This window comes from Bufo gargarizans, chromosome 5 (assembly GCF_014858855.1).
Source record: "Bufo gargarizans isolate SCDJY-AF-19 chromosome 5, ASM1485885v1, whole genome shotgun sequence".
NCBI lineage: Eukaryota > Metazoa > Chordata > Amphibia > Anura > Bufonidae > Bufo > Bufo gargarizans.
In genome coordinates, this window is record NC_058084.1 from 331,236,434 (window position 1) to 331,262,921 (window position 26,488).

The 26,488-nt window shown below is 43.0% G+C and overlaps 1 protein-coding gene across 2 annotated transcripts in view; it reads left to right on the forward strand.

Annotated features, from left to right (window-relative positions):
• The window catches only part of PHACTR1 (phosphatase and actin regulator 1), a 310,321-nt gene that overhangs the window by 244,256 nt on the left and 39,577 nt on the right, over window positions 1–26,488 (forward strand). For both annotated transcript variants that reach the window (XM_044295041.1, XM_044295040.1), the window contains exon 3: window positions 8,628–8,708. In XM_044295041.1, coding sequence (XP_044150976.1) covers window positions 8,628–8,708 — 81 coding nt within the window. The remainder of the gene's footprint in view (window positions 1–8,627; window positions 8,709–26,488) is intronic.

Sequence of the window (26,488 nt, forward strand, 5' to 3'; positions counted from 1 at the left end):
TCAATATAATAAACATTGGTGGCGCAGTGGGCAGTGCCAATGAGGGTTAGAAATAAAATAAATAATTAACTCACCTCCTCCAATTGATCGTCTCCTGTTCTTTCTTCAGGACCTGTGGTAACATCACTGTGCTCATCACATGATCCATCACTATGGTAATGGCCCATGTGATGAGCTCAGTGACGTCACCACAGGTCCTGAAGAAAGAACAGGAGACCGGCAGCTACGCGATCAATTGGAGGAGGTGAGTTAATTTTTATTTTTTTTAACCCTCATTGGCACTTCCCACTGTGCCACCAATGTTTCTTATACTGGGGGGGGGGGGGGGGGGCGCATTGTGCCACCAACGTTTATTATACTGGGGGGGGCGCACTGTGCCACCAACGTTTCTTATACTGGGGGGGGGGGGGGGCGCACTGTGCCACCAACGTTTCTTATACTGGGGGGGCGCACTGTGCCACCAACGTTTCTTATACTGGGGGGGGGGGGCGCACTGTGCCACCAACGTTTCTTATACTGGGGGAGCGCACTGCGCCACCAATGTTTATTATACTGGGGGGGGGGGGCGCACTGCGCCACCAATGAAGATAACTGACCTGTTAATACAAATACAGGAGGCGGGTGCCGGAATCAAATAGCCGGCACCCGACCTCTGACAGGGAGCTGCGATCAGCTTTTGGCTTTGAAAACTGCACCAAAAAACCTGAACATGTGGCAACACCCTTAGGCTACATTCTCACAACATAGAAAGAACCCTTGAACTGTATAGGGGCTGTTGGTCCATGATAACAGACAAAATAGGACATGCCCTATTTTTTTACGCCCATTCTTCACGACCCAGTAACAAAACAGCCATGTGAATAGAACCATAGACTGCAGTAGTTATGAAAACGGCAACCTGATGGCTGTTAAAGGGGCGCCGTCGTGTGAATGTACCCTAAATATCACCTCCTCTAGTCTCATCATAAAATAAGTTTCTTATGGCTGGGTAGTATGGTTGTGCAGGTGACTCATGAAAGGCAGAGCCGAGCAGCAGATTGTAATGAATGTATTACGATTATTCACCGTCTGCTATAGTAAGCTCGATAGTAAGATCAGTAAATGAAATGAGTCTGCTTAATGAGGCAGCAGCAAGTTCCTGGATCCAGCTGTGAGTGGAGGAGGAGGTCTTAAATAGCTTCCATTTAATACAGCGGTGCAGAAATCTAACTAGAGATGAGCGAATTTCATATTTTGAAATTCGTTCACGCTTTGTTTGGTGGTAAAAGATGAATTGCATTATGGATTCCGTTACCACGGACCATAACGCAATTCTATGACGGAATGCCTTTAGAGGCATTCCGTTATTTATTCCGTCATAATAGAAGTCCATGGGCTGCAAAACGGATCCGTCCTGTTTCCATCATGCAGGGGAGGACTCTGTCATTCCGTCATAGAATTGCGTTATGGTTCGTGGTAACACAATCCGTAACGCAATTCTGCTTTTACCAGTAAACGAATCGCAAACGAATTTCATAAGTGGAAATTCACTCATCTCTAAATCTAACCATGTGTCATACCATGAATGGAGAAAGCAGAATGTGTGGAGAATGGAGGGCTGCCATGATATGAATAAAAGTACTGTAGTAAATACTATAAGATAAGTATTAATCATGAGCCTTTAAAAAATGAAGCCACGTGGCCAATATTAAAACTTGCAGTTTAGAAAGGATTAAAATAAACCTTTATTTTTGCAGTACATCGGCACGTTGTCCACGTTTTACAACTCTGAAGAATAGGCACATGTACAGTCTGCCACGATTCTCCGGTAGAGGTGTTGTGTGGGATGTACAGTATACAAGATGTCATTTAAAGATTGCTCCAGTTAAAGGGGATTTTCAGGCTCCCGATACTGATGACTTCTCATGGTGCCATATTCGACAATTCACCTTATAATATAATAAATAATACACGACTACCATTGTGGATAAAAAATAGCCGCGGTCTTTATTAACTGGGGAGGGAAAGGTGGGTAACCATAAATAATAAAATACCATAAATTATTAAGCCATTAAACTTTTCCAATATTAACTCGAGTCCATTAGTGCACTACTCATCCAGAGTCCACCCAGTAAGGCTGAGCGACTAACCCCCCCCCCCCCACCCTTTTACACTCCCCCCTTTTCAAAGACCGCGACAAAAAAACATTGGGAGGGCGGGACACGATCCTTCCTCTTCTTTTCCCCAGCCGCTGACAGAGCTCCCACAGGTGAGTGTCCTCAATAAATACACCTTCTTTTACCGCTGAAACTTGACTCGGCCAATCCATAACTTCAGCTAAAATTAGCCCTTTGCCCAGCAACCGATCAGCAACCATTCCTGGCCAATCACCTTTGGTTGCCGGCTGACCTTTGATTCACCTGTGGAGAATAATGGCGGGAAAGGAGGGAAAGCAGGGGAATAGGGAGAGAGAGACAAATCCAACAAGACAACCTACTATATATAAGTCTCAATTGCTACCATGAGGGGCAAATGCCTATATCGGCACAGCCCCTTTCAGGATAGGTCATTAATATCCAATCATTTAGGGTCTGACACCCCGCACCCCCAATGATCAGGTCTTCCTTGCAGCCTCCGACTAGCAACTTGAATGGAACAGGAGGGACAGCTCCGCTCATGGTGTAGTGGCCTATTTACTTCCATAGGAGCTGAGCTGCAGTATCCCAGCATGGCCACTACACTTTGAACAGACCTTTGCTTTCTGCTCCATTCATAGTGCTAGCTCCAGCTCTGGACGCTGAAGGGAACAGCTGATCGGTGGGGATGTGGGGTGTTGAACCCTCATTAATCGGATATTAAAGACCTATCCTGAGGACAGGTCATCAGTGTCAGGAGCCTGGAAAACATTAACTCTGCCACATGCATTGGAGCGAGAGACAGGTCACAACCAGTGGCGTATCTATCATAAGGCAAACAAGGCATTTGCCTAGGGCGGCACTTGCCAATAGGGGCGCCAAAATACATTGTTTGCCCCTTGTCCCATCCGTCTTATATGCCGGTATACTCAGAAGATCCGATGTTATATTCTAACCCCCATGCGTTCCCATGGTGACGGGGACGCTTGCCTGGGGGTTAGAATATACCATCGGATCTGAGTTTTCACAATCTCAGTGAGATCGTGAAAACTCAAATCCGATGGTATATTCTAACCCCCAGGCGTTCCCATGGTGACAGGGACGCTTGCCTGGTGGTTAGAATATACAGGGCCACGCCGCTCACAGGAGAACATTTATAAACTAATCAGTAACGTTAACTTTAATCACTCACTAGGCTGCGCAGGCGCGTGACGTCAGTGAGTGAGCGCTGCCCACCCGCACTGCCTGCTGTTACCGGAGCTAAGACAGAGTAAGGTATCCAGTAAAGAGATCACCAATGAATAAAGTTAAAGTTACTGATTAGTTTATAAATGTACTCCTGTGAGCGTTGGGGAGGGGGATCTGTGGATGGCACTGATTAGGGGAGGGGGATCTGTGGATGGCACTGTTTAGGGGAGGAGGATCTGTGGATGGCACTGTTTAGCGGAGGGGGATCTGTGGATGGCACTGTTTAGGAAGGATCTGTGGATGTCACTGTTTAGGGGAGGGGGATCTGTGGATGGCACATAGGAAGGGGTGGGATTTAGAGAGAAAGGGGTTTGGCCTTGACAGGAAGGGGGGGGGGGTCAAATTTATATTAGGGGGTGCCCGAGTTTAGTCTCGCCTAGGGCAGCACAAAACCAAGATACACCACTGGTCACAACGTCACTTCTGCATCACAGCTGCACAAATTTGGAACATTTAAGGAAACCTGTCAAAAGATTTCTGCCGGCTGAATCACAAGCAGCATGAAATGCCAAAAGGTTCTGGGTTTTACTCTGAAACTCCTCCATGGGAAGAAGAGTCAGGGGTCGGATCCCCTCCAGGTTCTCTCTGCGGGCTCTGCTTCATTGACAGATCCCGAGGTGTCAATCAAGCCAGGCGAGGAGAAGCCGGCCCTGTGGCTCTTCTCCCTCTTCCCGGCAATTCATTAGATTTTTACAGGAAACCATTGCAGTTTGTAACCAGCGGAGTGTCGATATATCATGATGGCCCATGGGTTCAGCGACATAAAGCTCCTAACTGGTTCCCTCTAAGAGCCATCAGGTAGGTAGTATAGTAGGTGGCCATACAAATACTGTAGGATTTCTCTGAAATGTCCTGTCTTTATACAATATGTACAGTACAGTATATAAATGTACCTGGGGAAGTCTGAACCACCTCAGTTGCTGGTTACCTTTTTTTCTTTTCCCTTGAATTATTTTTATCATGTTTTTTTTTTATTTTTTTTATTAACTGGCCTCTCGTAATGTGTCCAGTGTAGTATAGCTCTACTCTGAGATAAACATTTTATTTAATCAAAAATTCTGCTACTTTATTTCTCTTGTCCTTAAAGGGGTTGTGTCACTTCAGCAAGTGGCATTTATTATGTGGAGAAAGTCAATACAAGCCAATTACTAATGTATTGTTATCGTCCATATTGCCTCCTTTGCTGGCTGGATTTATTTTTCCATCACATTATACACTGCTCGTTTCCATGCCTACAACCACCCTGCAATCCATAAGCAGTGGCCGTACTTACACACTATAGGAAAAAGCATCAGCCTCTCTGGTGGCCGGGGCTGTGGGAGCTCACATAGGCTGGTACTTTTTCCTGTAGTGTGCAAGCATGGCCACTGCTTATGGATTGCAGGGTGGTCGTAACCATGGAAACAAGCAGTGTATAATGTGATAAAAAAAATGAATAACACCACCAAAGGAAGCAATATGGATAATAACAGCACATTAGTAAGTGCCTTGTATTAAAGGGAACCTGTCACCGGGATTTTGTGTATAGAGCTGAGGACATGGGCTGCTAGATGGCCGCTAGCACATCCGCAATACCCAGTCCCCATAGCTCTGTGTGCTTTTATTGTGTAAAAAAAACTATTTGATACATATGCAAATTAACCTGAGATGAGTCCTGTCCCTGACTCATCTCACGTACAGGACTCATCTCGGGTTAATTTGCATATGTATCAAATCGGTTTTTTTACACAATAAAAGCACACAGAGCTATGGGGACTGGGTATTGCGGATGTGCTAGCGGCCATCTAGCAACCCATGTTCTCAGCTCTATACCCAAAATCCCGGTGACAGGTTCCCTTTAACTTTCTCTACATGATAAATGCCATTTGCTGAAGTGAGACAACCCCTTAATTTTGTCACCTCTCTAAATCCCTGGCTGGCAACTTGTCGATCATGATCTCATTTCGAATCCACACCCTTTTGTGGTTTGTGCACGTATTTCTTGCTGAAATAATTAACATGACATTAGTGGCGTAACGATTCCACATCCGTGCTGTAAACCGTACCCATTTATAATTTAGGTGTCTGTATCAGCGATCACCAGAACGACAAACTAAACGATTATCGCTTGCCGATCCGTCATTCCATGCTTTTACACCACTCGGTAATTGATCACTTTTGCTCCGTTTACAGAACAATCTATACAACGACTATGGTGATATATTCTTGCTTTGTGACAGCGTCTATTGGACGCTAGAACCAGAGACTTCTGTGCATGGAGGAGGTGGGTTAGGAGGGTACTCTGTAAGGTTCCTTGGTGACTGCTGTGACAAATGTCTGTGTGCCAAAAGACTGACCTTTAATTTGCTTTAAGAGATAGTGGAGTTGTAAGCCGCTATCTAGAGCATATCTCTGGCGCTTCATCTGACAGTCTCAAACCTCTGATGTGTGCGCAGCTCATTGCTTATTTATGCAGGTGTCAGATGTCTTGGAAGAATCTTGAAATTGAGCCTGCTAGTTTACCACGGCACTGATTTTCACATAAAAGAGTGTTTCTGAAAATACTGACACTGATGCGAAGGACTCCTGCTAAAAAAAAGAGGGTGCTGGATAGGTCCTAAAAACAACGGGAGAAATTCTCCCTCCCCCACCCCTTTTTAAACACCATGGCGCCCAAATCTAGAAAATAAAATCTAGAAAAGGTTTCTTTAAAGGGGGTGGGTGGGCCATAGGCTTCGGAACATTTATCATCGCTTACATCAGTTTTTCCATAGCTATCGTAAATTTCAGTTTCGGCGCATGGACAGCTAATTTATGATGATGCATTCTGTGGCGTCACCGGGGATATCTGTCAGTTCTTGATAAATTCGCCCCATTGGGTAGTTTTATTACTACCCATATTACCCAGTACCAGGGAATTCAAGAATCTCTATGGTGTACATGTATCAATCCTATTGTAAGGCTACTTTCACACCTGCGCTTTTCCTTTCCGGTATCGAGATCCGTGATCCGATCTGAATACTAGAGGAAAAAGCTTCAGTTTTGTCCCCATTCATTGTCAAAGGGGACATAACTGAACAGAATGCATTCCATTCCGTTTGGTTGCATTCCCATGCTGGACAGAGAAACGCTTCAAACAGCGTTTTTCTGTCCGACATGGGATGCGAAGCAAGACGGATCCGGCATGACACACAATGTAAGTCGATGGTGCCAGATCTGTTTTCTTGGATACACAAGAAACGGACCCGGCGCCCATTGACTTACAAGGGTTTTAGTGCTGGATTTATCATGGCCATTTTAGAGATAATACAACCAGATCGTTAGTAACGGATGCGGACAGTTCTATTATCATAATGGAAGCGTTTTTGCTGAATCATGACGGATCCAGCAAAAATGCAGATGTCAAAGTAGCCTCAGATTGTAAGAACTAGTAGTGGCACTGTTGTAGGGACTGGCAGTGTGTTAAAGAGAGTTTAACTGCCTGGAGAGGGCAGGACAAACATACATTTTGTAGAGCTTTTATTATTTGAAATTGTGCGAATATAAACTTTTATTCTGCCATGTTCTGCTCCAGAAGTGTCCAGGAGTGAAGTGCTCTCTTCATTGAGCTGTTTGACAGCCCCTCTGCTCTAAGTAACAGCTCTAGTGGTCTCCTGGTTGGATGCTACAGCTGTCACTCAGGGAGAGAGAAGAGTGAAGCACCACCTTCTTGGCATTTGCAGGAGCAGAACCCAGCAGAATAAATATCCATATTCACATTACTCCTGATAATAATAGCTCTCTAAAATATATTTGTACTGTTCTACCAAGTTCTGTCAGGCAGTCACTAATTTGCTATATATCTGACTGTCTCTCCGCTTGAAAACAAGTCCAAAACCAAGTGGCCGTAACTCCATTGTTGTGTTACAAAGCTCCAAATCCCCTACAGTTCCACAGCCAAAGTTAGGCCTCTTTCACATGGGCGTCATGTTTTTGACCCGGAAAAGATGCGGTTGTGTCGCGGGAAAATGCGCAATTTTTCCACGCGAGTGCAAAACATTTTGCACGTGCGTGAGAAAAATCGGCATGTTTGGTACCCGAACTTCTTCACAGGTTAGGTGCTGGGTAGATTGTATTATTTTCCCTTATAACATGGTTATAAGGGAAAATAATAGCATTCTTAATACAGAATGCATAGTACAATAGGGCTGGAGGGGTTAAAAAAATATATATTGAACTCACCTTATCCACTTGTTCGCACAGGAATGGGACCTTTGATGACGCCACTGCGCTCATCACATGGTCCATCACATGATCTTTTACCATGGTGATGGGTAATGTGACGGACCATGTGATGAGCGTAGTGACAGGTCCTTTTCCTGTGCACAGCAAAGAAGAAGAAGCCGGGCTGCTCGAGCAAGTGGATTAAGGTGAGTTAAATTATTTATTTATTTTTTTAACCCCTCCAGCGCTATTGTACTATGCATTCTGTATTCAGAATGCTATTATTTTCCCTTATAACCATGTTATAAGGGAAAATAATAATGATCGGGGCTCCATCTCGATCGTCTCCTAGCAACCGTGGGTGAAAATCGCACCGCATCCGCACTTGCTTGCGGATGCTTGCGATTTTCATGCAGCCCCATTCACTTCTTTGGGGCCTGTGTTGCGTGGAAAACGCACAAAGAGGAGCATGCTGCGATTTTCACGCAACGCACAAGTGATGCATAGAAATGAATGGGTCCTGATTCAGTGAGGGTGCAATGCGTTCACCTCACGCATCGCACCTGCGCGGAAATCTCGCCCGTGTGAAAGGGGCCTTAATAGACTTGTCTTGACTGGACATCACCACCCTCTCTGAATGCAGAAACTTCCAGCGACCAGTTGATGGACACTGTGGGAAGCTGCACACATCTTTGGAACCCATTCATATTAATGGGAGACTGTGCGATACATGGCTGTGGTGAGTCCTCCAGAGTAAACGCTGCTCTATGTACCCGGTCTGTTCTTTAACTCTTGGGAGGAGGGAGAATCCTAAACATGGTCCCCGTTTTGGATCATCCATATACTGTAACAGGGCATATAAAATATAACTAGACTTCCTGCAGCCACCACTAGGGAATGTTCAGGAGCTAACTGAAGACAGATGATGAATACTATATGGGGTTTCTATAGGAACTGTTCAAAATCAAGACTTAGTGGGGTCTTTGATGAAAGTATACATTTTATTCCGATTTTTCTGGTAAATGTAATAAAACGCTGAATGCATGTAATTTGTAATTCTCTCATTGTGCTCTTTTTTCTTAGCACTAGAGCGGAAAATCTCAATGAGACAGAGCAGAGAAGAACTCATTAAGAGAGGCGTATTAAAGGAGATCTATGATAAAGGTAAACTTTACTACCAGTATGTCTGAACACCTTGTGGGATAGGTGGCTAGATTTGCCGCAAGTGTATATATTTCATAATTTTTTGATATTTTGTTGCTGATTTCGCATTTACTACTTCTTGTTGTCCTCATGTTGATGGACTTTATGATCCACACAAAACTGTCTAATGCCTAGAACAGGGCCTGAAAAGGTGCTACTTCAGAGGGCAGGTGGAAGTTGGATCCCCATCGATCTGATATTGATGACCGATCCTGAGGATACATCATCAGTATGGGAGACCTGGAAAAACCCTTTCATTAAAGAGGTTCTCCAGGAAATTAGAAAATAAAATTACTGAAAATATTTAAATATTCCGTTATCATAAATCTAATCCCAAATACCTGAGTGTGTCTCCAAATGTAAATCATACCCATTTAGAAGAAAGAAACACTCAAAACATGCAGCAAATTTGGTGACAGGCTCCGTCCACTTCCACTGTCTGTCTGGTCCTCCGGCAGCCCAGGCTTGCTGTCCTATAAAGGCTACAAGGAGATATTAAACTGTATGGGGGCTACAAGGAGACATTATACCGTATGGGGGCTACAAGGAGACATTATACCGTATGAGGCCACAAGGAGACATTATACTGTATGGGCGCTACAAGGAGACATTATACCGTATGAGGCCTACAAGGAGACATTATATCGTATGGGGGCCACAAGGAGACATTATACCGTATAGGGGGCTACAAGGAGACATTATACTGTATTGGGGCTACAAGGAGACATTATACTGTATGGAGGCCACAAGGAGACATTATACCGTATGGGGGCCACAAGGAGACATTATACCGTATGGGGGCCACAAGGAGACTTTATACTGTATTGGGGCTACAAGGAGACATTATACTGTATGGGGGCTACAAGGAGACATTATACTGTATGGGGGCTACAAGGAGACATTATACTGTATGGGGGCTACAAGGAGACATTATACTGTATTGGGGCTACAAGGAGACATTATACCGTATGGGAGCTACAAGGAGACATTATACTGTATGGGGGCTACAAGGAGACATTATGCTGTATGGGGGATACAAGGAGACATTATACTGTATGGGGGCTACAAGGAGATATTATACTGTATGGAGGCTACAAGGAGGCATTATACTGTATGGGAGCTACAAGGAGACATTATACAGTATGGGGGCTACAAGGAGACATTGTACTGTATGGGGGCTACAAGGAGACATTATACTGTATGGGATCTACAAGGAGACATTATACTGTATGGGGGCTACAAGGAGACATTATACTGTATGGGGGCTACAAGGAGACATTATACTGTATGGGGGCTACAAGGAGACATTATACTGTATGGGGGCTACAAGGAGACATTATACTGTATGGGAGCTACAAGGAGACATTATACTGTATGGGGGCTACAAGGAGACATTATACTGTATTGGGGCCACAAGGAGACATTATACTGTATGGGGGCTACAAGGAGACATTATACTGTATGGAGGCTACAAGGAGACATTATACTGTATGGAGGCTACAAGGAGACATTATACTGTATGGGGGCTACAAGGAGACATTATACTGTATGGGGGCTACAAGGAGACATTATACTGTATGGGGGCCACAAGGAGACATTATACTGTATGGGGGCTACAAGGAGACATTATGCTGTATGGGGGCTACAAGGAGACATTATACTGTATGGGGGCTACAAGGAGACATTATACTGTATGGGGGCCACAAGGAGACATTATACTGTATGGGGGATACAAGGAGACATTATACTGTATTGGGGCTACAAGGAGACATTATACTGTATGGGAGCTACAAGGAGACATTATACCGTATGGGGGCTACAAGGAGATATTATACTGTATGGAGGCTACAAGGAGACATTATGCTGTATGGGGGATACAAGGAGACATTATACTGTATGGGGGCCACAAGGAGACATTATACTGTATGGGGGCTACAAGGAGACATTATGCTGTATGGGGGCTACAAGGAGACATTATGCTGTATGGAGGCTACAAGGAGACATTATACTGTATGGGGGCTACAAGGAGACATTATGCTGTATGGGGGCTACAAGGAGACATTATACTGTATGGGGGCTACAAGGAGACATTATACTGTACGGGGGCTACAAGGAGACATTATACTGTATGGAGGCTACAAGGAGACATTATACTGTATGGGGGCTACAAGGAGACATTATACTGTATGGGGGCTACAAGGAGACATTATACTGTATGGGGGCTACAAGGAGACATTATACTGTACGGGGGCTACAAGGAGACATTATACTGTATGGGGGCTACAAGGAGACATTATGCTGTATGGGGGCTACAAGGAGACATTATACTGTATGGAGGCTACAAGGAGACATTATGCTGTATGGAGGCTACAAGGAGACATTATACTGTATGGGGGCCACAAGGAGACATTATACTGTATGGGGACTACAAGGAGATATTATATTGTATGGGGGCTACAAGGAGATATTATACTGTATGGGGGCTACAAGATTCTGTAAAAATTCTAACCATTATATTTTTACCTGGAAAAAATAGAAGCCTAACAAACAAATGGCTAATGCATAGTAGTTGTCATAGTGGTTGTTCTCATATATCCCAGGCCTCCGAATGGCAAATGTGTCCAGTTATGCAGTGATTCATGACTGTTCTCTTGATGCTAGATATTCAGACTACAACTAGGCAGATTAATACATATTATGTAGTACACATTGGCCCATGAAAAAGTAGCCCGTCTCCAGTATCTGCAAACTAAACTCCCTAATAGTAAATTTGCTTTAGTAGTCCATAGCAACCAATCAGAGCTCAGCTTTCATTTTTTAGAGCCCTGTAGGAACTGAAAGCTGTGCTCTGATTGGTTGCTGTGGGCAACTAAGACTGATTTATTATTACGTTTGAAGAAAGTGGCCTTTTGTGTCTGAAAGATGGTGTTCTCCCATGGAACAGAGAATAGTGATGGTGGTTGGCTATGTGTGAAGCAGATCGATTAAGGAAACACAAGAGACCTTTGCCGACAAGTACCCTGGAACAAAACCACCAGTCTGGTTCAGAAATGGCATCAAACATGAAGAAACCAAGGCCTCCATCAATCAGGACGGCTGAAGTTGAGCATGAAATTCAGCAGTGGATTGCAAGTAGCACCCAAATATCAAATCTAAGATCATCTCAGCAAGTTGGTGTATCATGAACGATGTGTCAGCGAGTGCTGAAATCTCCTGAACCTGAAACCGTACCAAATAACGTGTGCAGGAACTGAAGGAGTCTGACAAAGCTAAACGTGGAAATGACTGGACTTGGTTGCTGACTATGATTGCTGACAGACATTTGGACCCATTGTTGTACTTCACAGCGGACAAAGCTTGCTTTCATTTATCAGAGCACGTAAATTCCCGGAATTCGAGATACTGGTCTGCTGAAAATCCCCATTTGACTCACCAAACACCACTTCACGACCAGAATAGTGGGCCCAATTTTCTTCAAATCAACTATGAATACCACAATTTACCTGGACATCTTTAAACAGTTTTGCAACCAACTAACACCAGAAGAAAAAATGTCCTGCTTTTTTTCAACAAGATGGGGAACATGCCGCACCTCACGGGTTCATGAATTATGACCAAGGGGTTATGGCCACCACGTTCCCCAGATTTGTCAACATGCGATTTTTATTTGTGGGGAAATTTTAAACAGAAAGTGTCCACTAACAATCCACATCCCCTGGATGAACTCAAGGAGAACATCACAAACACTATCCGCAACATCACAAGTAGCATCAGACAACATAATCTGATGTGCCCAAAGATGCCTAGAGGTGAACGTGGACCACTTTCAGCATCTTTTGTGACTTGTGGGTAATCAAAGTCCACTTGCTCGTTCATCTTGTCATACTATCGCTGGAGGCAGGCTACTTTTTTGTGGGCCACCCTGTATAAGACCTCACCTCTCTGAAGTTTGTCAAATTTTTTCTTGAGATATTAATATTGCTAACCAATTTTATCTATGTTTTGTTGTGCTTCTGGAAAAAAAAGTATAATATCAGTGGGACATGGGCTATTATACATTTCAGCAATGCACTGGGATTTCTTTCATCTGAGCTTAGGAATCGGTGCGACGTCTTAGTCTCATGCCAGTACTCTTGCTTCTAGCCCTTTTTCTCTCTCTGTTCATCTCTTTATTTCCTGCAGCACTCTGCTACCTTCGTAAAAGAACTGCCTAACTGCAAAGTAATCCTTCATATTTTACATATATTAATATTCATCTAAGTATGTTAAGAGAAGTTTCAGCAAAGACGAGTTAGTGCCTTTAGTAGACTGTGCTTCTACTGTTGAAAAATGTCTCAAACGATTCTCATGTAAAGAAAAGAAGGGGAGTGAGCACTCACAACACCTGGACCATAGGGTGCAATATTAATATTTATTCAGATAGGACCTGCCAAGTCCAATAAAATATTGTAGTAATATAATAATAAAACAATCACAAATCACATACACTAAAATATAAAATGGTACCAGTAAACTGATGGTGAGGTGCAAACCTTATTAGTACATCCTATACAGGAATCACATGCAATGGCAACAGTTATGTTAATTGTGCCACAATCTGCAGTCCATATTATTATCTAATTCCTGGAAATAGAAGATCGCAAACAATGTAGGCACTAATGATATTCGTTGTGCCACAAACCGCAACTTATTTGAAAATGTCCTAGTGGTATATATCAAGAATTACTCCAAGTGCAGGTTCAGATAATGAACAGTTCCAGCGTCATAGCGTAATAAATCACTCCAAGTGTAATCCTCTTCTTACCATCGATATGACCGCCCTGAACGGTAAGTTCACTGCTGTTCAAATTTAACAGTTCAGGTTCCTACCTGAGTCCTGGCACTGCGTCCCGCTGTCAGATCTCACAGCCCTTCCACGAGGTGCGTACAGTGTTCGTCGCTTCGGCGTCCCGCCTTGCACGTCTCAGGCGGATGACGTCACGATATCGCGGGGCTGGATACGCAGGATCGGTGCTTATGCAGTAGAGTCCGTTCTTGTATATTAGAGCGGTATATTGAAGCGGTGATCGTAGCTGAAAATTCTCCTATCGCATGGCCATGCAATTTAATAGTAAATGTTCCGCAGGTTGGGTGGGCGCTTCTTCCTGACACCAGACGCGTTTCGGGGCGTCTACACCCCTTCCTCAGTGGTTGAAGCGCTCTACATCCCACTCCTCCTCTTATACTGCATTCAGTAATCTGGAATTTCCGAAATCTGGATCAATTCAATACAGTTTCTTCCATTGCGGTTTTGATGCGGTATGGTTGCGTTTTTTTCAGTTTAGATGCGTTTTTTTTCTAAAAATATAACTAGCATACTATAAAACTATGCCCTGCTAGATATTTAACCTAAAAAACTTTTTATTACATGTAAATATTAAAAAATGTTAAAAATGACATAGAGGTCACAATATAAAAATATAAATAAATAAATATACTGGAACATACAAATCCCTTCTGTAGGCCGAAGGTCTTTAGGAACATTATTTATATAACCACAAAGGGATAAAAATGCAAAGATATGGAGAGGGGTAAATGGGTAAATGGTAGAGTTCATAGTGGAATGTTCATCTCTTTATTTCCTGCAGCACTCTGCTACCTTCGTAAAAGAACTGCCTAACTGCAAAGTAATCCTTCATATTTTACATATATTAATATTCATCTAAGTATGTTAAGAGAAGTTTCAGCAAAGACGAGTTAGTGCCTTTAGTAGACTGTGCTTCTACTGTTGAAAAATGTCTCAAACGATTCTCATGTAGATGTTGACTACTCCTTATCAACGCCATATATTAAATATTATTTACACTCACCTAAAGAATTATTAGGAACACCTGTTCTATTTCTCATGAATGCGATTATCTAGTCAACCAATCACATGGCAGTTGCTTCAATGCATGTAGGGTTGTGGTCCTGGTCAAGACAATCTCCTGAACTCCAAACTGAATATCAGAATAGGAAAGAAAGATGGGCTACAACAGCAGAAGACCCCACCGGGTACCACTCATCTCCACTACAAATAGGAAAAAGAGGCTACAATTTGCACGAGCTCACCAAAATTGGACTGTTGAAGACTGGAAAAATGTTGCCTGGTCTGATGAGTCTCGATTTCTGTTGAGACATTCAAATGGTAGAGTCTGAATTTGGCGTAAAGAGAATGAGAACATGTATCCATCATGCCTTGTTACCACTGTGCAGGCTGGTGGTGGTGTAATAGGCCCCTTAGTGCCAATTGGCCATCGTTTAAATGCCACGGGCTACCTGAGCATTATTTCTGACCATGTCCATCCCTTCATGACCACCATGTACCCATCCTCTGATGGCTACTTCCAGCAGGATAATGCACCATGTCACAAAGCTCGAATCATTTCAAATTGGTTTCTTGAACATGACAATGAGTTCACTGTACTAAAATGGCCCCCACAGTCACCAGATGTCAACCCAATAGAGCATCTTTTGGGATGTGGTAAACGGGAGCTTCGTGCCCTGGGTGTGCATCCCTCAAATCTCCATCAACTGCAAGATGCTATCCTATCAATATGGGCCAACATTTCTAAAGAATGCTATCAGCACCTTGTTGAATCAATGCCACGTAGAATTAAGGCAGTTCTGAAGGCAAAAGGGGGTCCAACAACATATTAGTATGGTGTTCCTAATAATTATTTAGGTCAGTGTATATTAAATACATTGAAATAATGAATACATGTAATTCTGGTTATACATATTGCAGCATACTTCTATTAAAGTTTCTGCCTTATTCTACTGGGTTATGTGTTAGAACTTAGGGGGTTTCGTCAAGAAAAAGTGGTCTTGTCTGTGAAATTCATCTAAAAGGTATTGTCCCTGAAGGTTCACTGCTTTTGTAACACTTTTTTTATTTTCCATGTCACTATCTATATAAAAAAAAAGCTAACTAAAATTTTACTTTTTTCACAATGCCCACAAGGCCTACAATATGTTAGGACTTTCTGTCTTTTGAGAGTATATGGGCCATGGACGCAATGGACAGGAGAGGACCCTATTGACTTGGGAAGAGTTTTCTAGGCCTGCTCTGTGACCGATGCAGAGGTCAGGAGGGAGTTGATAAGTTGTGATATCACCTATTGTGAATGGTGGAGCCTGTAGATGGTACTTGTCATTGTAATTTTGCCTGCGGAGGTAATGATAATAGCTACTGAACAGGAAATCATAACATTTTTTCACTGGACCTAATGGCCAGTGAAAAAACTCTTTAAAAAAAAAACTACTGAAAAATGTGATTTAAACAATAGGTTCTTTTCTGATGACAGATTCCCATTAAATAGAACCTGTCTGGCAATGTGAGGCAAGCTAGATCTCAAAAAGCAGCACATGATTTCACACTCTAAAGAGACTCATATACAGGTGTGAAACAAAGGCATTGAAATCTACGAGTTTGGGAAGGATTACAAAGAGCTAAGGCTCTGGGACTCCAGCAAACCTTCATTATAGCCATTGGTCACAATTGAAGAAAATGTGGAATAGTGGTGAGGTTTTCCAATAGTGTCCAACCTACTAAAATTTCACTAAGAGCACATCAACAATTCATGCAAGAGGTCACAAAAGAAGTTAGATGGACATCTAAAGAACTTCAGGCCTCACTTGTTTTATTTTAGGTCAGTGTACACAATTTCACAATAAAAAAGGCACTGGGTAAATACAGCATCGATGTAAAGGTGGATTTAGGCAGGCTGTATTCGGCGAGACACAAGAGTGAAAGGATAAAATAAGTATATTGTACAGTGTTCCAATATTGATATTACAAGAATTATTATTGATGAGCATATATATGGAAGTAATTAAATAAACATCACATACGGAGAGACTTGTACACAAGATTCAAATATAAAGATACTCCCAAGACCATTTGGTAACTATACAACAAGGGTACTTTCACACTAGCGTTTTTCTTTTCCGGCACTGAGTTCCGTCAAAAGGGCTCAATGCCGGAAAATAACTGATCAGTTTTATCCCCATGCATTGTGAATGGAGAGCAATCCGTTCAGGAGGCATCAGGATGTCTTCAGTTCAGTCATTTTGACTGATCAGGCAAAAGATAAAACCGCATCATGCTATGGTTTTATCTCCGGCAAAAAAAAAACGGAAGACTTGCCTGAATGCCTGCATTTCTTTTCCATAGAAATGTATTAGTGCCGGATCCGGCATTCAAAATACCGGAATGCCAGACCCGTCCTTCCAGTCTGCACATGCGCAGACCGAAAAAAAGGTGAATTAAATAAATGCCAGATCCGTCTTGCCGGATGACACCGGAAAGACAGATCCGGCATTTCAATGCATTTTTCTGACTGATCGGGCATTTTTAAGGCTACTTTCACACTTGCGTTTGGGGTTCCGCTTGTGAGATCCATTTGAGGGCTTTCACAAGCGACCCCGAACGGATCTGTTCATCCCCAATGCATTCTGAATGGATAAGGATCCTTTCAGAATGCATCAGTTTGGCTCCGTTCCGCCTCCATTGCGCTCTGGAGGCGGACACCAAAACGCTGCTTGCCGTGCGGAGCCAAACGGATCCGTTCTGACTTACAATGCAAGTCAACGGGGACGGATCCGTTTGACGTTGACACAATATGGTGCAATTGCAAACGGATCCGTCCCCCATTGACTTTCAATGTAAAGTCAGGAGTCCCTATTAATATACCATCGGATCGGAGTTTTCTCCAATCTGATGGTATATTTTAACTTGAAGCGTCCCCATCACCATGGGAATGCCTCTATGTTAGAATATACCATCGGACTTGAGTTAGATCGTGAAAACTCAGATCCAACAGTATATTCTAACACAGAGGTGTTCCCATAGTGATGGGGACGCTTCAAGTTAGAATATACTAAGAACTGTGTACATAACTGCCCCCTGCTGCCTGGCACCACCCAATCTCTTACAGGGGGCTGTGATCCGCACAATTAACCCCCCAGGTGCCGCACCTGAGGGGTTAATTGTCCGGATCTCAGCCCCCTGATCGGGTGCTGCCAGGCAGCAGGGGCCAGACCCCCCTCCCTCCCCAGTATTAAAAGCATTGGTGGCTAGTGCGCATCGCACAGACCTGTCACTTACCAGTAGGAGGAGCGCCGGCCAGCCACAGACAGCGCAGGTAGGTATAAGCTAAGTAACCATGGCAGCCAGGACTGCAGTAGCGTCCTGGCTGCCATGGTAACCGATTGGAGCCCCAGCTATTAAACTGGGACTCCGATCGGAAATGCCGCTCCGCTGCCACCAATGATGGGGGGGAGGGGGTTGTTAGCCTGTGGCCACTGCCACCAATGCTTTTAATACTGGGGAGGGAGGGGGGGGGCCGCACTGGCCACCAATGCTTTTAATACTTGGGAGGGAGGGGGGGGGGGCCGCACTGGCCACCAATGCTTTTAATACTGGGGAAGGAGGGGGGGTCTGGCCCCTGCTGCCTGGCTGCACCCGATCAGGGGGCTGAGATCCGCACAATTAACCCCTCGGGCGGCACCTGAGGGGTTAATTGTGCGAATCACAGCCCCCTGTAAGAGATCGGGTGGTGCCAGGCAGCAGGGGGCAGTTATGTACACAGTTCTAGTATATTCTAACTTCTGTGTTAGAATATACTGTCGGATCTGAGTTTTCACGATCGTGAAAACTCAGATCTGAAAAAGCTGTTATGCAGACGGGTCCGCACTGAACGGATACCATTGTTTGCATTTATAGGTGCGGATCCGTCTGTGCAGATACCAGACGGATCCGCACCTAGCGCAAGTGTGAAAGTAGCCTAAGACTGATCAGGATCCTGATCAGTCTTACAAATGCCATCAGTTGGCATACGTTTTGCCGGATCGGGCAGGCAGTTTCGGCGACGGAACTGCTTGCCGGATCACTCTGCCGCTAATGTGAAAGTGGCCTAAGTTACTTAATCCTTATAGCATAGAGTTGTTACCATACATGATTAATTTTTGGGTCTTTCCACCCCCTGTCTTTTCTATGGCCCCTCCAGTTTTCTCTTGCACTTATCTTTTCGTCTGTGTTCTCTTCTGTTCTTCTCTCTCCCTCCTGTCTCTCTTCCTCCTTCCTTTGTTCTTTCCTTTCTTCTTCTGTTCCCCCTCCTCTCTCTTGGGTCTCAAATCCTGGCCTTTTATATAATTCACAGCCAGTTCTAGATTCTTCTAGAATATTGCCTGGACACATCTGATTGGTTGCTCCCTATGGTTTTCTAGCAAAATCTAGTTTACTCTAGAAGATTGATAGAACTAGCTGGAATGTCCCGCATCTTCCTTGTACCACCTACTGGACAGCCAGTTGTGAGCTGATTTCAGATGATCCTGTAGAGTTTTTGACGATATACTGGTATGTTTTATTTAAGGGTATTTTCACACTTGCAGCAGTAGATTCCGGCAGGCAGTTCCGTCGCCGGAACTGCCCGCCTGATCCAGGTAATACGGACGCAAACTGATGGCATTTGTCAGACGGATCAGGATCCTGATCCGTATGACAATTGCATTGAAATGCCGGATCCGTCTCTCCGGTGTCATCCGAAAAAACGGATCTTGCCAAAACACTCGGCAATAATGCATTTCAATGGGAAAAATTGCTGGCATTCCGACAAGTGTTCTGGAATATTGGACGGAGATAAAACGGTATTATCTCCATCCTAAACAGTCAAAAAGACTGAACTGAAGACATCCTGATGCATCCGGAACAAATTGCTCTCCATTCAGAATACATGGGGATAAAACTGATCAATTATTTTCCGGTATTGAGCCCCTAGGACGGTACTCAATGCCGGAAAAGAATAACGCTAGTGTGAAAGTGCCCTTTGCATCTCCTTCTTGTTGATGATGAGAAATAAGGAGTCTATCACTTTAATGAAAAATGCCCACCCTCTGCAGCGCAGAAGTTAATCTGTCAGATAGTGTTTGTATCCAGTGACGAGCCTCGTCTTTGTTGTTTATGTACAGCTCGCCGCTCGAAACCTCTTTGTATACAGACAGAAAAGGAGGCTATTCAATGAAGCATGGTCTGCAAGTAAACTTTCTTCTGGGTGCTTTATATTCTGGAAGTATAAATAGCAGCTCCACAAGACGGATTGATTGGCTTTGCCAGGATTTCACAAGAGGCAGCGTACTAGTTTTCTCTAATGATAAATCAGAAAGATGCAGTGGGGAGAAGGAGTCTCGGCGTATTGTTATTCATAACCTCCCAGCTTTTCTAACTTCTGCCACTTCTAGTTTATTCATGTGTGAGATTAGTTAAAATGTGAGATTTTTCACATTATTTATTAAACTTAATGTATGCAAGTTAATCTTCCAGACAGCAATCAATAAACGATCTGGAAATGAGGAGTCTGCTGGGTCCTAGTGAGTGTTTCATCTACTATGCTAAGACTATGGGGCACATTTATTATGACTGGCGTTTTAGCGTTAAGCCCTGTGCTGATGGTGGATCCACCAGAGTTATGAAGAGGTGCAGACCTCTCCATAACTTCGGCGCACCCAGCACCGCTTCTAAATGTAAGACAGCTTCCAACCTTTGAGGACTAATTTGCCTAATGTTAAAAAAAGAATATTTCTTCTGAATGCCATAAAGAATCTGGAGAGAAAAGTAAGCTTTTTATCAGCTGGCAATGTGCCTGGTTTAATATTATGATCCTGGTAACTGGTGCCCTTTACACATTAGCGAGGCTTGTACACCACAATTCTGGTGCCCTTCATAATTTCCCCCATTGTTTTAACACTGAAGTATGGTAATGTAATAATAAAGGACCAAAGAGGCCTATAATAATTTCACCCATCCCCCCCCCCCCAAAAAAAATACATTCATTTCAAACACGTTGCATCGTCTAATCCAAGAGCATTTCTTTTTAGCGTAAATTTATCTCATGGAATGATAGGAAGAATTATAATGTTCAAAAATGATGGCCCTGATTTATCACAGCCAGCGTGTTCTATGCTAGCCTTGTTAGGACCTACGGTGCCAGAGGAGGAAGGTAACTTATGACGAGGCACAGGAGGCGTAAAATGCAGATTGCGACTAAAAAAGATGCAAATGCATTGAATCCGGTGGATTTGTGACTTTTCTACGCCAAAAAGAGGCTTAAAGGGGTATTTGCATCTTAGACAATGGGGGCATATCGCTAGGATATATATATTGAGAATGGAGCGGGGAGCGTTGTGGATGGAGGACCCCAGATTTCCCGGAGTCCGTCCACCACCAATCGCTAATCCCCGCCTCTTCTATAGAAGTGAATGGGAGCGTGTCGCGCATACGCGGCCCATGCTCCCATTCATTTTTATGGGGCAGACAGCAATAGTCGAGCCAGCGCTCAGCTATTTTTGGCATCCTCATAGAAATGAATGGAGGGCGGCTGCGCATGCGCAGTGCGCTCTCCTACACTTTCGGGGCTCCGTTCTTGATATACGGTACAAACCAAAAGTTTGGACACACCTTCTCATTCAAAGAGTTTTCTTTATTTTCATTACTATGAAAATTGTAGATTCACACTGAAGGCATCAAAGCTATGAATTAACACATGTGGAATTATATACATAACAAAAAAGTGTGAAACAACTGAAAATATGTCATATTCTAGGTTCTTCAAAGTAGCCACCTTTTGCTTTGATTACTGCTTTGCACACTCTTGGCATTCTCTTGATGAGCTTCAAGAGGTAGTCACCTGAAATGGTTTTCACTTCACAGGTGTGCCCTGTCAGGTTTAACAAGTGGGATTTCTTGCCTTATAAATGGGGTTGGGACCATCAGTTGCGTTGTGGAGAAGTCAGGTGGATACACAGCCGATAGTCCTACTGAATAGACTGTTAGAATTTGTATTATGGCAAGAAAAAAGCAGCTAAGTAAAGAAAAACTAGTGGCCATCATTACTTTAAGAAATGAAGGTCAGTCAGTCCGAAAAATTGGGAAAACTTTGAAAGTGTCCCCAAGTGCAGTCACAAAAACCATCAAGCGCTACAAAGAAACTGGCTCACATGCGGACTGCCCCAGGAAAGGAAGACCAAGAGTCACCTCTGCTGCGGAGGATAAGTTCATCCGAGACACCAGCCTCAGAAATCGCAGGTTAACAGCAGCTCAGATTAGAGACCAGGTCAATGCCACACAGAGTTCTAGCAGCAGACACATCTCTAGAACAACTGTTAAGAGGAGACTGTGTGAATCAGGCCTTCATGGTGGAATATCTGCTAGGAAACCACTGCTAAGGACAGGCAACAAGCAGAAGAGACTTGTTTGGGCTAAAGAACACAAGGAATGGACATTAGACCAGTGGAAATCTGTGCTTTGGTCTGATGAGTCCAAATTTGAGATCTTTGGTTCCAACCACCGTGTCTTTGTGCGACGCAGGAAAGGTGAACGGATGGACTTTACATGCCTGGTTCCCACTGTGAAACTTGGAGGAGGAGGTGTGATGGTGTGGGGGTGCGGGGGTGCTTTGCTGGTGACACTGTTGGGGATTTATTCAAAATTGAAGGCATACTGAACCAGCATGGCTACCACAGCATCTTGCAGCGGCATGCTATTCCATCCGGTTTGCGTTTAGTTGGACCATCATTTATTTTTCAACAGAACAATGACCCCAAACACACCTCCAGGCTGTGTAAGGGCTATTTGACCATGAAGGAGAGTGATGGGGTGCTGCGCCAGATGACCTGGCCTCCACAATCACCGGACCTGAACCCAATCGAGATAGTTTGGGGTGAGCTGGACCGCAGAGTGAAGGCAAAAGGGCCAACAAGTGCTAAGCATCTCTGGGAACTCCTTCAAGACTGTTGGAAGACCATTTCAGGTGACTACCTCTTGAAGCTCATCAAGAGAATGCCAAGAGTGTGCAAAGCAGTAATCAAAGCAAAAGGTGACTACTTTGAAGAACCTAGAATATGACATATTTTCAGTTGTTTCACACTTTTTGTTATGTATATAATTCCACATGTGTTAATTCATAGTTTTGATGCCTTCAGTGTGAATCTACAATTTTCATAGTCATGAAAAAAAAAAAGAAAACTCTTTGAATGAGAAGGTGTGTCCAAACCTTTGGTCTGTACTGTAGCTGCAGGTCCCTATAAGACAATGGGGGCATATCCTAGCGATATGCCCCCATTGTCTGAGATGAGAAAACCCTTTTAAGGGGAATGATACATTTACCCTGTATTGCTTGGGATGTAGTGATTACGTTGCTACTGAATGGACAGAAAAGGAAGATTTAAAGGGAAGCTGTCACCATAGAGATGCACTGTAATCTGCCAGCAACCTAGAGCAGGAGGAGCTGAGCATATATATATATATATATATATATATATATCCAGAAAATGGACGGCACTCCAGTAGGCTAAAATAGTGATTCCTTTATTCAACCATCCGGTGCAACGTTTCGGCTCTGGAATGAGCCTTTATCAAAGGCTTTATAAAGGCTCATTCCAGAGCCGAAACGTTGCACCGGATGGTTGAATAAAGGAATCACTATTTTAGCCTACTGGAGTGCCGTCCATTTTCTGGATATATTGGTGGGGTAGGAAGTCGATTCCCCAGGAACGTGCACCCATTTCTCCTGATATTAGCCAGTGCCGCCATTTTTTCTTATATATATATATATATATATATAATTAATAAGCGCTAATGAATAAATTATATTTACCCTAAAATGGTGCCATTGTAAAATACTGTACAAATGAGCCCACAAAAACACAACCCTAAATACAGCTAGATTGGTGGGAAAAAGGCTATGACTCTTGGACTGCAAGGATGAAAGAACATTTTCACAGGTCTTTAAGGGGTTAAGGCAGAACATGGGCCAGGCATTAACTGTTTTCTTTTCCCCAATGGAATTTACATCTTTTGTTTTTTCAATCATACTAGGTATGTAAATTGTATTCATAATGTGGATGACAAACTGTAGGACCCAATGAACCTAAGACCGATGTCTGAAAGCTTGTAGCTCTGAGCAGGAAATATGAATCAGTTAGAGCTCTTTATTCATGTCCTCATAATTGGATGGGCCCGTGTACAAATGATTTACAGGGCACCATTTGTACTTGGTAATTTGGTGCTTCTAGTGTTTTATTAACTTGAGTCGTACATTGTTTCTTCTTGAATTGAATAATTTTGTCATCAGTTGGACAAGGGAAATTGGCTATAACTCGTGCCACATGTATGAATCCAAATTCAAATACTCAGCTGAAGACACTTCTCATAAAGAAAACTGCTCCCTAAGGAATGTGGAAATGACTTGGACATTATACCGAATGACTAGTTATTTTCTCTATGTTACTACCTTCACTAACTTAATAAACATTGCCAAAGAATACAGAGCAGTCACTTCATTCAGCTCTATGGGGTGCTGGAGATAGCCAAACGCTTGTACTCGGCTATCTCCAGTAGTCACATAACGTATAGAGGGTTGGACATGCATGTCTGTCTTTCCCCCATTGTGAAGACAAACGGACACCCAATCAGTCAGTACCCCCCTTCCCCCCAGATCAGACACTTATCTCTAAACTGTGTTGTCTTCATGGGACAATCCCTTTAATCTGACATATAGTGTTTGTTAGGGATAATTTGCCTGGCTACCTTATGGAAGACATTGTACAGTGGCACTTTGAAAGTTTGTGAACACTTCAGAATATTCTATATTTCTGGATAACTTTGACCTAAAATTACATCCGCTTTTTACACAAGTCCTAATAATAAATAAATACATGTATAATCAAATAAAAAAAATGTAGTCAAAAATAGACTTGGTCATTTATTGAAGAAAATGATGGCTGTGAGTGGCAAAAGTATGTGAACCTTTAATTTCAGTGTCTGGTGTGACCCCCTTGTGCAGCAATAACTGCAACTAGACGTTCCTGGTATTCATCGATAAGCACACTGGCTTGGAGGAATTTTAGCCCATTCCTCCTTACAAAACTCAGTTATGTTGGTGGGTTTCATCCCATGAACTGCCCGCTTCAGGTCCTTCCACAACATTTCTATTGGATTAAGGGCAGATCTTTCACTTGGTTATTCCAAAAGGTTAACATTATTCTTTTTTTTTTAAACAGTCTTTTATAGAATGACTTGTGTGCTTAGGGTCGTTGTTTTGCTGAATGACCCACTTTCTCTTGCGATTCAAATCATGGACAGATGTCCTGACAATTCAGAATTCATTGTTCCATAAATGATGGCAAGATGTCCTGGCCCAGATGCAGCAGAACAGGCCCAAACCATGATACAACCACCACCGTGTTTCGCAGATGGGATGAGATTTGTATGCTGGAATGCAGTGTTTTTCTTTCTCCAAACATAGAGCTTCTCATTGCAGTGTTCTGTTTGGAGAGCAGCTGCTTTCTCCTTGCAATCCTGCCATGCACACCATTGTTGTTTAGTGCCCTCCTGATTGTAAACTCATGAACATTATATTTAGCTTATCTGAGAAAAGCCTTTAGTTGTTTAGAAGTTACATTGGGTTCCTTTGTGGACGATAACATGCCTTGTTCTTGGTGTGACCTTTGCTGGTTGACCCCTCCAGGGGACGGTAATAATTGTCTTGAATTTTCTCCATTTGTACCTGATTGTGGACTCTTTAGAGATGGCTTTGTAACCTTTTGCAGCCTGAAGAGCCTCAACAACTCTTCTTCTGAGGTCCTCAGACATCTCCTTTATTCGTGCCATGATATACTTCCACAAATGTGTTGGGAAGATCAGATTTTAATAGATCCCTGTCCTTTAAATAATACAGGTCACCCTCTCACACCTGATTGTTATTCCCTTGATTAAAAACACCTGACTCTAATTTTACCTTCAAATTATCTGCTAATCCTAAAGGTTCACATACTTTTGCCACTTACAGACATGTGATATTGGATCATTTCCCTCAATAAATAAGTGATCAAGTCTCATATTTTTGAGCCATTTGGTTATCTTTATCTACTTTTTTCACTTGTATCAAAATCTGATATACTTTTAGGTCAAATTTATGCAGAAATCTAAAAAGTTCTGAAGGGCTCACAAACGTTCACATACTGTACGTACTACCTTCATACCTGTCAGACATGATTAAGATCAGCTCATAGCTGGATTGGTACTGTGCTGACTGTAATGAAGGGGAGAAACAATAGTATTCATGCCATTGTAAAAAAACATGCCATTCCTTACTAAGATTATTTTAAAAAGAAAGATATCCGGAGAAGCAATGCGATGTGTGTCCTTGCTAACAGACAACAAGCAGACTCCTTGTAGTCTGATTCTGCAAAACTCATTCTTTTTGTCCCCTGCTTCCTGCTAATTTACCTAATGTATGTTAGCGGTCAGATGGAAGGGAGGATCAGACTACACAGGCTTTTTGTTGTTGTCTGTTACCATGGAGATATACAAGTCTTAATAGCAGCTGCTGCAGACACAAAATGGTTTTAATGCAGACTATTTGAAAAGTTGCTTCATTTTTAATTTTAGAATCACTAGAGAATTTTTTGCAGAGGCTGACGTAGTATTTTAATATTTTAATGAGATAATAAAAACAGGAGAAAGAAATCTGTGGCAACCAAATATTTCTGGTTCGCTAAGCTCATATCTACACAGTTTATCTACATGAAATCATACAGTAGGTTGTCTTGTGTGCTTGCTGCTGCTTGCTTAGCACATATAATGTGTTACCTTGTGGTGCTTGCAGCTTGCTAAGGTTTAGCTAATAGAAAAGAATTGACAGCAGGTTCCCCATCTCTACCAG